Source organism: Pongo pygmaeus, chromosome 15, assembly GCF_028885625.2.
Source record: "Pongo pygmaeus isolate AG05252 chromosome 15, NHGRI_mPonPyg2-v2.0_pri, whole genome shotgun sequence".
In the NCBI taxonomy this organism is placed as follows: domain Eukaryota; kingdom Metazoa; phylum Chordata; class Mammalia; order Primates; family Hominidae; genus Pongo; species Pongo pygmaeus.
The window spans coordinates 72,156,448-72,169,456 of NC_072388.2; the positions used below are offsets into that span (position 1 = coordinate 72,156,448).

The following is a 13,009-nucleotide window of genomic DNA, read 5'->3' on the forward strand; positions in this document are numbered from 1 at the left end:
AGTCAGGATCTAGCCATTGCTCTCTACCTTGGGCAACAAGAGTGAAACTCCCTCTAAAAAAAAGGGTGGGGGGAGGGAGGAAAGTAGAAAGAAAAGAGGAAGGGAGGGAGGGAAAGAAAGAAGAAAGGAAGGAAAGTGACATTTGACCAGGGTTTTGAGGGCTGACTAGGGGTTTGAGAGGTAGAGGGGATTGGGAGAGCGCATTCTGAGTGAGAAAAGATGCTGGGAGATGGGTAACAGCAGCGTGTGCGGAGAAACTCAGTTGTGGCTGAAGAATAGGATCCAGGGGTGGAGGAGAAGGAGGTGGCTGGACACAGGTGTGTTGTGTGTAGGATAGGCATGAAGAGGAGCGGATAGGGCAAAGCTAGAAGGCTTGGGCAAGGGGAAATGGGATTGGAGAGGTGACTGGCGCTGACCCAAGGGAGGACAGACGGGGTGACCAGAGTGGAGGATGAGCCAAGCCTTGGCACAGACCCAAGCGGGTGGAGGACCCGGGCAACACCGGTCACCATGAGGGCCTCTACGAAGGGCTCTGTCCTCCCACGGGGATTGGAGGTGGGTAAGTGAGACAGGGCGGGGTGGAGGGTGAGGCCAGGCAGCGGCGGAGAAAGTCCCACCCCTGCGGGCGTTCCTTGCGGCCCGGTCGACCTCCCGGGCTTGGGCCTGGGCGCGCACCGACGGAGCGGCCCTGGCTGCAGCCTTCCGGCGCCCGCGAAGACAGGTAGGGAGGCGGAGGGACTGGAAGCCCGCAGGCGCCCAGGGGCGGGGACGCCGCACCCCGCGGCTTCTGCAGGAATTTGCTCGCCTGGCTTACGGCGACTGGGGTGTCGGAGAAAGTGGGGGCCGCAGAGAAGACCCCGCCCCGGCTCGCTCTCCCGAGGTGGGCGCAGGGTCATCGCTCGGCACCGCGCGCCCCCGGCCGGGAGGAAAAGAAATGCAGGGAGCCGGGGAGCTGGTGCCTGGCGGCCCCAGCGCGCACCCTCCGCCCGCTGGGACCTTCCTTCAGGCGGATGCCGCTCCCGGCGCGTGGTACAGGCGAGGCCCTGGAGACCGTGCGCCCCTCCCGGGAGGTGCCACTGGGCCGCGGGCCTGGAGCGTCCGGGAGCCCCTGCGGCTGCCGGCACCTGCGCGGCCACCCCGGGCCTCCCGTGGGAACCGCGCCTCTCCGCCTCGGAGGTGCGCGGCGCGTTCCTGGGGTGGGGACGCGGGGTGCCTGGTCAGGGTTGGACCGATGCAGAGGGGGGCCGTGGGCGGGGGCCACGGGGACGGGCGTCTGCGGACTGCGGCGGTCCCAGAGTCGGCTGGGGACCGTGCAGGGGGAGGCTCGGTCGGCGGCCACCCGCCTTCCCGCCCTCTGCGCCTAGGGCTGCTGCCTTCGGCCCTAGCTCAAGGCAGACGCGTTCCCCGGGAACATCACGTTGACGGCGCCCACCCTGCGTGCCCGGGGCCACCCGGTCCCTGCCCTCGGGCGGCAGGAGAGGTCGAGGTTCCACGGCCCTCGGAGTAGCCCCGTGACCAGACCCCGGACTGGCCTTGGAGTCGAAGGGGTTGTTTGCCACCAAATTAACCGAAAAGACTGAACTTTTCAGACTTTGGAATGGCAGATATGGGCTTGGAGTTCAGTGCAATTGCAGCGGAGGCGGTGGTGTTCTGAGTAATTACAAGTAAAATTCTTCTTTCCCCCGTCTTTTCCTCAGCCTCGCCCGCCCTAGCAGGCCTAGCCTAGCCCTAGCAGGGGGCTCCTGCCCTGGGAGCTGCCCCCAACAGAGCAGAGGCAGGGCCCTGGCAGCCACCCCCTTCCCTCACCCTCCAACCCCAGGAATCTCGAACTTGACCACGAAAATAATGACTCAATGACTCACTGTGCCAAATTAACGAGTGTGTACATTGTTCAATGTGCCAGGTTACATTGCTGCTGAGCTTGGCTTCTGTATGCTTTTATCCTTGTAAGCAGAAGTCATTTTATATCTTAAAAAAATTAGAACCTTGGTAGAATTACAGATTTTAAAGTTCAAACCTACACGCTAGTACTTGTTTAATGTTTTGTACTGAAGGGCGCACATTGTTTATGTCATTCTGCGATACAGCGACATGTATGTACACATACACACTGCACAGCGTGTATACAGACTGGACACTTGCACCAAATAGTACACACCAGACTGCACATAGACCCGCCCCACACACTGCACATGCACTTTGCATGCATGCACACATCAAACCACAGACACTCCACACACACTGCACTGCACACTGCCCTGAGCACACTACACTGTACTGCACACTGCACTGCACCTTCAGGGCGCACACGCTGCACCACACACTGCACTGTACACACGCTACACCACACAAACTGCACGGCGCACACTGCACTGCATACACACGTTGGTTATGGAGGCTGCTTATGGAGCTTCCCTGTGCAGAGAAATGCTGGCTTGGGTTTTAAATGGGATACAATTAACATTTTTAGAACATTTGGGTTTTCAAAGTGTCTTCAGAGACTTGATTTTTTTAAAGCCTATATTAGGAGTTTTTAAACATCTGATGTAATAGCTTTTTTAAAAGGAATCCTGCTGAATTAAAATAGTGAGTCTAATTACTCGGATTCTGAACTCCTTGTTTTTCAACCACATAGAAGTATTTTTAATTGCCCTCTCTTTTTTTTCCCTCTGGAACCCTGAAACAAGTTGTTCTTGAACTTCTGCCAGTTGCGGATGGGCCGTTCATTTCTTGCTCACATGTTGAGCCTCCCGGCGGGGCGCCCTCACACTGTGTTCTCTGCGGTGCACCGAGGCGCGCCCGGCGGTCCCGTTGCGGGTCTCCTGGTCACCTGTGGGCCATAGGGAGAGACGCGCCCACACACTCGCGCCCGTGCCCAGGACAGCTGCGGGAGCCCCGGGCTGCTCTAACCCGCTGCGTCTCCCGCAGGCTGAGATGCGGCTGCTCCTGCTCGTGCCGCTACTGCTGGCTCCAGCGCCCGGGTCCTTGGTGAGTGCGGTCCTGCCCCGCCCCCGGGAGGACCCTGCAGGGGAGGCGGGGGCGAGGACGCGCGGGCCCGCAGGCAAAGTCCCCAGGAAAGGGGCGATGTCAGGGAAGCTGGGCTGGGAGGAGGGGAGCCCCTGCCGCTGAGCTCCCTCAGAAAGGGCTGGGCCCTTGAAGCCAGCTGGCCAGGGTACCCAGAACTGCCCGCCCGGCTGCAGGGCGCAGTGTGTAGGAATGGCACCTTCCCAGGGCTTCCCTCCTTCAGAAGGTGGTGGGAGCATTCCATGAAGTCCCCGCCAATCCTGGCGGGTGCAGCCAAGAAGGTGCAGGGCTGGGTGGCCCATCCCACCGGACACCTGTCTTCTGCCTGGAGCCAAACACGGGTTCCCTAAGCTGGGGTGTTTGGGCCTAGAGGTTTGGGATGCCAGTCGTTTCCTTTCCCCTTGGGGTAGCACCTAGGGCAGGGTGCTATGGAACCTTCTGAGATGGCAGAAATGTCCTGTTTCTCTGCTATCCAATAGGTAGCCCCTAGGTCCATTGAGCACTTGAAATGCGGGTGAGGTGAGTTTTAATTTTACTTGACTTTAATTAATTTAAATTTGTTTTTAAAATTTTAAAATATTTATTTATTTTTGAGACAGAGTCTCACTCTGTCACCCAGGCCGGAGTGTACTGGCATGATTTCGGCAGGCCGGAGTGTACTGGCATGATTTCGGCTCACTGTAACCTCCACCTCCTGGGCTCAAGTGATTCTTCTGTCTCAGCCTCCCAGGTAGCTGGGACTCCAGATGTGTGCCACCGCGCCTGGCCATAATTAATTTAAACAGCCACATGCGGCTAGTGGCTACTGTATTGGACTGCGAATTAAGACAGTGGACACAGGAAGCTGACTGGTGGTCAGAGCTGCTGTTTCATTAACAGGGCCCAAAGGCCAGGGCTCTCTGGAGAAGGTCCCTGGGTCTTGAGGATGTACAAGGAATCTTCTAGACCACAGGCCCCACCTTTGGGGAGGAGAGGGTCTGCAGAGCTGGGTGTTGCCCTGGCTCAGTGCCTGGCAGAATAGAAGCCACAAGGGCAGCTGGGCCCTGTCCTGCCCCAGGAGAAATCTCCCAGGGTGACCCACGGCCCTGCTCACCCCTCTGTGAGGCCGGCAGGAAGTGAGAGAGGAAGGATCCCTGCGAAAGGACCCAAACTGTTTTCTGCCATGGGGAGGTCAGAGGGGAAATGCCACGTCTGGCATCTGTGGGCGGAGGCTGAGCAGGACTCCTCTGCAGGGGTGTGTGGGGCAGGCAGGATGGATGGCAGTGGGCACTTCTCCCACTAGAAGTGGATCCCATAGATGGCACTTCAAGAGCCCTGTGAACCCAACATGGGCCACAGCTGGAGTGGTGGGTGGGCCAGAGCCAGCCTTTTTCATGTCCTCTCGACCACCTGCCAGCTACCCACGGTCCCCTCTGCCACCCCATGAATCTTGCTTCCTAAATGCCACTCTCAGGTCCTTCAGCACGTGCTGGTGGCCCAGCTGCATGAAGGCCAAAGCCCAGGTGGAGGGGGCACCAGGATAGCATCCAGGCCGCAGGATTAAATCCCAGAGCCACCTGGACAGCTGCATGACCCTAGGCAAATAATCAAGCCTTAGACTGCTCTAATTTGGGAGTAATAATGCCCACCACAGAGGCTGTCATGCAGATGAAACAAATCAAGGTTTCCAAAGCGCCTTTGGTTCTCTTAAACCTTTTCTCCCTTAAGGCTACGCTGAGTAGCCTCATCCAGCTGCCGCCGCCTCCCAGTGTGAGTCTCAGATGGGGCTGGGCACAGCCTGGGCTGAGAATTCTTCTCTGTGAGTCTGCAGGGGGTGTGGCCCGGCTCACAGCTCCACTGCCTCCCTCCGTTGCTGGGGCAGGAGCCACCCAGTCGGAGCACCTTCTCTGGATCACTTATGCTGCCAGCGGTCAGCCTGAACAGAATGAGTAAATGAATAAAGGCGGCAGCCTGCGTGTTCCTGGGCCTCAGCCTCTGCTCCCACCTGCACGTGGTTGTGCATGTGTTCTGTCTCTGTCTGTAAGACACATGCACATTGGGCAGTTGATTCCCCTGGAAACAGTGCAGCAAGAAAGGGGACCCCTGAGTGGCTCCAGGTGGGGTTGAAGGAGGCATGGGCGGGACACCTAGCGCAGCATGAGACAGGTGAGGGCAGGCCCCAGGTGAGGCTGGCTGGATCAGCTCATTCTGGCTTCACACCACGTCGGGCAGTTCATGGTGTGGGTAATTACAGAGCAAGAGTGTGCTCATGCTGCCTGTGGCTGAAGGTGCTTTCCTTCCTTGGAGAGACAGTGTGGAGTGTGTGGACAGAGCACGGCTCTAGGATGAGACGGACTAGGGCTCCTGGCTAGTGGACACCTGCCTTACAGGTGCTGGGCACAGGAGGCAAGAGGGCATTCTGGAAACAGCACGTCCCTTAGGGGGCCCTTGTTCAGGCTAGTCCTGCCCCTGCCTTATCCTGATGGCCAGGCTGTGGCTCCATGGCAGGGGTACCCCTTGGCCACACACCAGTACACCCAGCCCAGCCCAGCTCCAGGGAAGGGTGGATTTTGCTGGCTGCTGTGCCAAGGAGCCAAGACAGACATCCAAACAGGCCTTAGTCAGAGGATAATTGACAACCAGGCCCAACCCAGCAGCTAAGAAAGCAGCCACCTCTGAAGACCTCTCCTGAATACTTAAAATGTGGGATGAGGCTGTGTGTGGTGGGGGTGGGTGCCAGAATCCCAGCTGGGGCTGCAGGCTGTCTCTGGAAAGTCACCCTTCACGCTCAACACTCAGTGTCTTCCTTGTGAAATAGAAACTTGATCCAAGTAAATTTCGGTTTAACTTTCATTCAGAGAACATTTTGATATTTTGGCTCAGTGGTTTTGAAAGCTTAGAGATTTTTGTCCAAGTTAGACTTGAAGGAGTAGATGATTTTACAAAGTGAAAGCTAAGACCTTCCATCTGGCAAGCCCTTCCTTCTTGGTTGTGTGTGGTTCGGCAGGCGTAGCGTGCTTTGTGCATGGTTTGTTCTGCTTCAGTGTTCTGGGTTTTGTTATAAGACAAGGATAACTAGATGTTTGGCACCAGGGATGTTAGAGATGAGTAAACGTCCTTCCTCACCTGAGATCCAGTGAAGCTGCTCAGGGATCACCATGAAAGGAAGAGCCTGCTTTTCTTTTCTTTTTTTGAGATGGAGTCTCACCCTGTCGCCCAGGCTGGAGTGCAGTGGCGCAATCTCGGCTCACTGCAACCTCCGCCTCCCGGGTTCAAGCAATTCTCCTGCCTCAGCCTCCCAAGTAGCTGGGATTACAGGCACCCACCACCACGCCTGGCTAATTTTTTTGTAGTTTTAGCAGAGACGGGGTTTCACCATGTTGGGCAGGCTTGTCTCGAACTCCTGACCTCAGGTGATCTGCCTGCCTTGGCCTCCCAAAGTGCTGGGATTACAGGAATGAGCCACCACGCCCGGCCGCTTTTCTATGTGACCATTGAGCTCTTTATCTGAAAAGTGGGAATGGTATTTTTCCTTGAGAGTCTTAAGTGGTGATACCCTAAAAGAAAGTCCCCTTCCAGCAAATGTTTGCATGTACACCGTATGCCTCCTGGCAAAATTGTGAAGTTACATCTAATCCCTGGCCAACCCTGTAGGGAATCATCTAGTGTCTCATTTGATTCCCCCAGGTGGGTGGGGGCACAGCCCCGGCAGGGGAGCAGAGGCCTGCAGTGAGGCTGGCCGGCTACTGTGTGGTTTCCTCTCTCTGCCTCACTTTTCTTATTCATGCAATGGGGTCTGTGGGGTTGTTGTGAGGATGAAATGAGATAATGTGTGTGTGGCATGTGGATTCCTGATGCCAGCTGCAAGGGGTCCAATCTTTCTGGTGGGAAGGTGTATCTGCTAGGATTACAATCCTGCGTGGAGCCCCAAATAACAGTTCTTCAATAAGACAGACATGATTCCTCTCTCATATAAACAGCCAGGGGTCAGAAGTCTGGGGCTATTCTGTTGCACAAAATCCTCCAGGCTCTAGAGTCTCTCTATCTTTGCTTCACTGTTTGAAGCCTCTATTTCCAAGTTACCTCACAGTCAAAAAGGCTGCTCCAACTCCAGCCATCACCTCTGCTTCCCAGACAGCCTGAAAGAGTACAGGAGGAAGGAGAAAAGGACAAAGGCTCATGCAGGCTCTCTCTTAAGGAGATTATTTGCGGCAGCTGCCCAACACTTGTATTTACATCTCACTGATGAGAACTAAGTGACGTAGCCACAGTTAGCTGCAGGAAGTCTAGGAAATGTATTTTTTTAAATTTTGGGCAACCAGGGACCCAGCTGAGTCAAGTTTTCAAGGGTTCTCTCACAATGGGAGAAGGAGGGGATGAATATTGGGATACTACTCCTGGGAGTCTCTGCCAGATTAGCAGGATCCCCCCATGTTGCTTCCGTTTATTTTCTTTTAGGGCCCCCTCCCCTACATCACAGTTAACCTACAAATGCCTGGACCCTCAAACCGCCCCTGGCTGTAGGGCCCCTCCCTCCAGTGGCCCCTGAAACTCCAAACTCTTGGCAGCTGCTCCTGCTCCCGCCCTCCAGGCCTGGCTCTCAGCTCCTTATCAGGAAAGCAGGCTAATTCTGAAAAGTAATATGTTTTGGGGTGCCCGGCAGTGTTGCTGAGTTCTAAAGGCGGGCCCTGGAAGGGAGAATCCCAGACTCCTTGATGGGTGGGGGAGGGTTTTAGGCAGAGCATCTTTGGAGGGGCCTCTGGGCTCAGGCTCTGAGTGGGCAATGCTGATGCATGGTCCTGTCTTCTGCAGGCTCCCAAGGTGAGGCGGCAGAGTGACACCTGGGGACCCTGGGGCCAGTGGAGCCCCTGCAGCCGGACCTGTGGAGGGGGTGTCAGCTTCCGGGAGCGCCCCTGCTACTCCCAGAGGTAGGAGAGATGAAAATGGGCCAGCTTGTTAAAGCAGGAGCAGGGGATGCTGGCTTCTGGGTGTTGGGCTGGGTGGTTGTGGCCTAGGCTAGCACTGGCCACATCAGCAGAACCCACCAAGGAGCAGATTCATTCTGGAAGCAGCATCAGTTCAGCGCAGGAAATCAAACCATTTCCCAGGGCCTTCCACTCTGAGCTGGAGCATGCGTGCTGCCTGTTGCCCCTGGTCTCCAGCTCCTGATGCTGCACCTGCCTGCCCTATGGCAGGTGCAGTCAATTTTGCTGGAATTGGTAAATAATCTTCAACCGGCAGTTCCCAATTCCTGTGGTTTCTTTTCCGAGTACAGATGTTCCCCACTTCAAGTGATTTATTAAGTGCTTGCTGTGTGCGCTGCACTCCGGCAGGGTCAGTGGAGAAGGCGGGGCACATAAGGGGTTGTGAGGTGCCTCTGTCCCGGTTTGTATAGGGGTTGTTCCTGAGAACCCTATGTGAGGAGGAATGAGAGACCAGGAATGATCCTAAGAGCCTTATACTGATGTCCTGCTTAGATCGCAGGATGGCTGTGCCAGGCGGGTGGGTATTATAGCTCATGCACCTCGGGTCTTCTCTGGGAATCTGCCTAAGAGGCAGTGGAGTGGTCCCACCTTAAATCCAAACTACAGGGTGGGTAGGGCTCTGAGTCCAGCTTCTCTGGAGTACCAACATGGGTCGCTCACGCCCACCTGGGGGATTTACGGGGTGGAGTCGGGGGACACCCTCTCACCTTGCTGCTCCCACTGGAGAGTCCCGCAGAAGTTGGGGCCTGCAGGGAGCCCCAGAACGGGGGCGGGGACGTTGGGTCTCGGTCCGGGTCTTCCCAGTACTCTGGTCCCGCAGGAGAGATGGAGGCTCCAGCTGCGTGGGCCCCGCCCGGAGCCACCGCTCTTGTCGCACGGAGGTAAAGCCCAAGGGGCGCAGGCGAGGGCACCAGTTCCCCCAGCCCCTCCTGGCCGATGTCCCCACTGGGATGCCCGCCCCTGGCCGGGGGCTGCTCGGTTGGCCCAGCCTGGGGTCCTCCTGCCAATCCACAGCAGGGCTGCGTGGGGGCCCCTTCCTCACCCTGCTCCCGGGGACTGGCCTTGTCCTCCACAGCCTAGAGCACCATGGAGGGGCGCGCACAGGAGTCCGGGGGTCCGGGGGGCGGACTCCATCTCCGGTGGCTCAGACGGGGCAGGCAAGGGAGACTCCCGGGCTCCCTGGGCTCGGGCGGGGCGGGAGGTGGGCGGACCCCGACTTCCCCTCCGCCCCGCAGAGCTGCCCCGACGGCGCCCGGGACTTCCGGGCCGAGCAGTGCGCGGAGTTCGATGGAGCGGAGTTCCAGGGGCGGCGGTACCGGTGGCTGCCCTACTACGGCGGTGAGCGCGGCCGGGACTCGCTCTCTCTGGGCCTCTTGTATACCTACGTTGATGCCACAGTTCTTATTGCCGTATTATAGAGGCGTTGTCATATATATATATTAGAGACAGTCTCACTGTGTTGTCCAGGCTGGTCTTGAACTCCTGGGCTCAAGGGATCCGCCCGCAGCGACCTCCCAGAGTGCTGGGATTGCAGGCGTGAGCCATTGCACCTGGCCAATTTTTTTTTTTTTTTTTTTTTTTTTTTTTTTTTTTTTTTTTTGCGTGGGCGCGGTGGCTCGCCATGTACAGGAAATCTTCTAGACCACAGGACCCACCTTTGGGGAGGAGAGGGTCTGCAGAGGTCCCTCGAGGGAGAACAAGAGGTCTCTCTTTTTCTTTATCTCTTTTCTTTCTCTCTCTCGCTTGCTCTTTTTCTCTCTTCCTTTCCTTTCCTTTTTTTCTTTTCCTCTTTCTTTTCTTTTCTTTTTCCTTCCTTCCTTCCTTCCCAATCTTGCCCAGGCTTGAGTGCAGCAGTGTCATGTCAGCTGGGCAGCGTCTACCTCTCAAGCTCAATCAATCCTTCCACCTCAGCCTCCCAAATAATTTTTAAAGTAAATATGGAATGCTTCATTTCCATGCCATACCAGCTCAGGGGGCAGGGGCTGTGCTAATCTCTGTATTGTTCCAATTTTAGTATATGTGCTGCCAGAGCCAGCATTTGTCAAATAACCCCATCGATCAACCATAACGAATCAATCACCAGTACCCCCGCTCCCCCCAGCACATGCCCGTGGCAACACCATGGCAGCCATTTTGAGGTCTTTCCATCCTTTCTCCCCTTATGTATGTATATTTTCAAACGAAGCTATCGTGTGTCTATACCATTTTGAGCCCTGTTTTTACTCAGTCTGCTATGGGAAGCGTTCCTCCTGTGGCACAGAGACGGAGATGGGGAGCCCCAGGAGCAGTAGGAATGGTGCCCCCCGGTCATCCTGCAGGAGAGGCTGGAAGGGGCTTGGTACACCAAGACTTCATTTATCAAGGATCTGGGGGCCAGAGGAGATGGTCTGAGTACCTCTGAGGAGGGTATAAGTCATTACTTTTTAGAGAAATACAGTTCAGGGAAAAAAAACCCAGGTAAGCACAAACATGTATGTCATTAAGCATTTTAGATGAATCAGAAGATTCTTCAAGACAAGTCTTCTGAGTGTTCGTTTTCCCTGCTTGTGGCAAATGACCTCTGGAGACCCTGTGGCACTCTGGATTCCAGATCAATGAGCACTGATATCCTCTGTGTGTGTGTGTGTGTGTGTGTGTGTTGGGATCGTGGCTGTGGGTGTGGCCCAGTGGGAGTCTCATATCCTCTGTGTATGTGTGTGTGTGTGTGTTGTGGGGATTGTGGCTGTGGGTGTGGCCCAGTGGGAGTCTCATATCCTCTGTGTGTGTGTGTGTGTGTGTATATGTATGTGTGTTGTGCGGATCATGGCAGTGGGCGTGGCGCAGTGGGAGTCTCTTATCGTGTGTGTGTGTGTGTGTGTGTGTTGTGGGGATCGTGGCTGTGGGCATGGCCCAGTGGGAGTCTCATCCTCTGTGTGTGTGTGTGTGTGTTGTGGGGATCGTGGCTGTGGGTGTGGCCCAGTGGGAGTCTCATATCGTGTGTGTGTGTGTGTGTGTGTGTGTGTGTGTGTGTGTTGAGATTGTGGCTGTGGGCGTGGCCCAGTGAGACTCACTTTCAGTATACCCCCTGGATCCTGAAGTGGACACATGTCAAAAATAATTTGAGTATATTCACGATAGAAAAATTGGAACACAGAGGAAAGTCTAAAAAGATAGTAGAGGGATACCTTCCATGGTGTGGAGATGATTATAATCCTGTTTGTACTTTCGGGTTGTTTTAAAATGTGTACATATTTAGGTAAATGTAAAAATTAAGGTTGAGTGCAGTGGCTCATGCCCGTAATCCCAGCACTTTGGGAGGCTGAGGCAGGAGGATCACTTGAGTCCAGGAATTTGAGACAAGCCTGGGCAATGTCGTGAAACCCCATCTCTACCAAAAATATGAAGATTAGCCAGGCATACAAAGATTAGCTAGGCATGGTTGCACACCCATGTAGTCCCAGCTATTCGAGAAGCTGAGGTGGGAGGATCACTTGAGCCCAGGAAGTTGAGGCTGCAGTGAGTCAAGATCACACCACTGCACTCCAGCCCGGATGACAGAGTGAGAACTTGTCTCCAAAAGAAAAAAAAATTAAAACCAGGCCAGGTACAGTGGCTCCTGCCTGTAATCCTAGTGCTTTGGAAGGCTGAGGCAGGAGGATCATTTGAGCCCAGGAGTTTGAAACCAGCCTGGGTATCGTAGTGAGACCCTGTCTCTACAAAAAATAAAAAAATTAGCTGGGTATGGTGGCATGTGCCTATAGTCCCAACTGTTCGAGGGACTGAGGCTGGAGGACCACTTGAGTCTCAGAGGTAGAGGCTGATGTGAGCTTTGATCATGCCTCTGCATTCCAGCCTGGGAGACAGAGTGAAATCCCATCTGAAAAACATTAAAACCAGAAAAAAGTTACCCTCATCCTGCCCCTTTCACAAGATCACTGTTAGCATTTCATTTTAGCCCCTTTCACATTATTCTCTCCATATATGCTTACATTGTAATTATTGCATAGTAATCACCATTTTGCATTCTGTGTTTTAAGCGTCTTCCCACACCATATAGTCTTCACAATCATTTGTAACTGCATAGTCAGCATGTGTAATATTCCATTGATAATTTATTTAAAGAGTAGCCTGTTACGGCCATGCACAGTGGCTCACACCTGTAATCCCAGCACTTTGGGAGGCTGAGGCAGGCAGATTACCTGAGGTCAGGATTTCCAGACCAGCCTGCCCAACATGGTGAAACCCTATCTCTACTAAAAGTACAAAACTTAGCTGGGTGTGGTGGCGCGTGCCTGTATCCCGGCTGCTGGGGGGCTGAGGCAGGAGAATCGCTTAAACTAGGGAGGCGGAGGTTGTAGTGAGCCGAGATCGTGCCACTGCACTCCAGCCTGGGCAACAAGAGCGAGACTCCACCTTAAAAAAAAAAAAAAAAAAAAAAAAAAAGTAGCCTGTTGTTGTAACCACCTCAGCTGTGGTAAATAATGCTGAGGTAGACTTCTTTAAGTGTTTCACTTTTTCCTGATTCTGGGATTTTTCTTCGACTTGATCCTTAGAGGTGCAACAGATTCATGGAGATGGTCCCTTCTCCTGGGGATGGGGCAAGGATCTGTGCTCCGTGGGGCCTGCTGCAGGGCTTTCTGACCCATGCCTTCCTGTTGCTAGGGTAGGCCTTGGGCCTTAGGGAGGGGCATCATCAACCTCAGGATCTCAGTCTTGCCTTCCTGCCCACCCCAGCCCCAAACAAGTGTGAACTGAACTGCATTCCCAAGGGGGAGAACTTCTACTACAAGCACAGGGAGGCTGTGGTTGATGGGACGCCCTGCGAGCCTGGCAAGAGGGACGTCTGTGTGGATGGCAGCTGCCGGGTGAGTGGTGCCCCAGCCCCTCCCTGCCTCCGGGCTGCCTGGGGGCTCAGTGCAGGTGTTTCCCTGTCCATCACCCACAGGCCCAGGTAGCTGCCATGAGCTTGGTGTCTTTTCAAGTTACCAGGACACCAAGCCCAGCTCCTAGGGTACCTTGCAGGCATCACAGATGCCCTATGG

The 13,009-nt window shown here is 54.9% G+C and overlaps 1 protein-coding gene, 1 long non-coding RNA gene and 1 other non-coding gene across 4 annotated transcripts in view; 1 reads left to right on the forward strand and 2 right to left on the reverse strand.

The window, feature by feature from the left end:
- Positions 1-634: 634 nt before the first annotated feature.
- Positions 635-13,009, forward strand: part of PAPLN (papilin, proteoglycan like sulfated glycoprotein) — a 36,624-nt gene continuing 24,249 nt past the window's right edge. The window contains exons 1-6 of one of the 2 annotated variants that reach the window (XM_054449519.2): positions 635-721; positions 2,929-2,988; positions 7,816-7,931; positions 8,809-8,869; positions 9,224-9,326; positions 12,702-12,832. In XM_054449519.2, the coding sequence (XP_054305494.2) occupies positions 2,935-2,988; positions 7,816-7,931; positions 8,809-8,869; positions 9,224-9,326; positions 12,702-12,832 (465 nt within the window). In that variant the 5' untranslated portion in view covers positions 635-721; positions 2,929-2,934. The remainder of the gene's footprint in view (positions 722-2,928; positions 2,989-7,815; positions 7,932-8,808; positions 8,870-9,223; positions 9,327-12,701; positions 12,833-13,009) is intronic. The other variant, XM_054449518.2, reaches the window with a different exon arrangement.
- LOC129013104 (uncharacterized) lies at positions 7,191-9,174 on the reverse strand. The gene is made up of 2 exons (XR_008493771.1): positions 8,696-9,174; positions 7,191-8,416 (listed from the first exon to the last, which is right to left on the reverse strand). It is a non-coding gene; the product is annotated as an uncharacterized LOC129013104 (long non-coding RNA).
- Positions 9,920-10,026, reverse strand: LOC129013370 (U6 spliceosomal RNA). Its single transcript, XR_008493856.1, has one exon. It is a non-coding gene; the product is annotated as a U6 spliceosomal RNA (small nuclear RNA).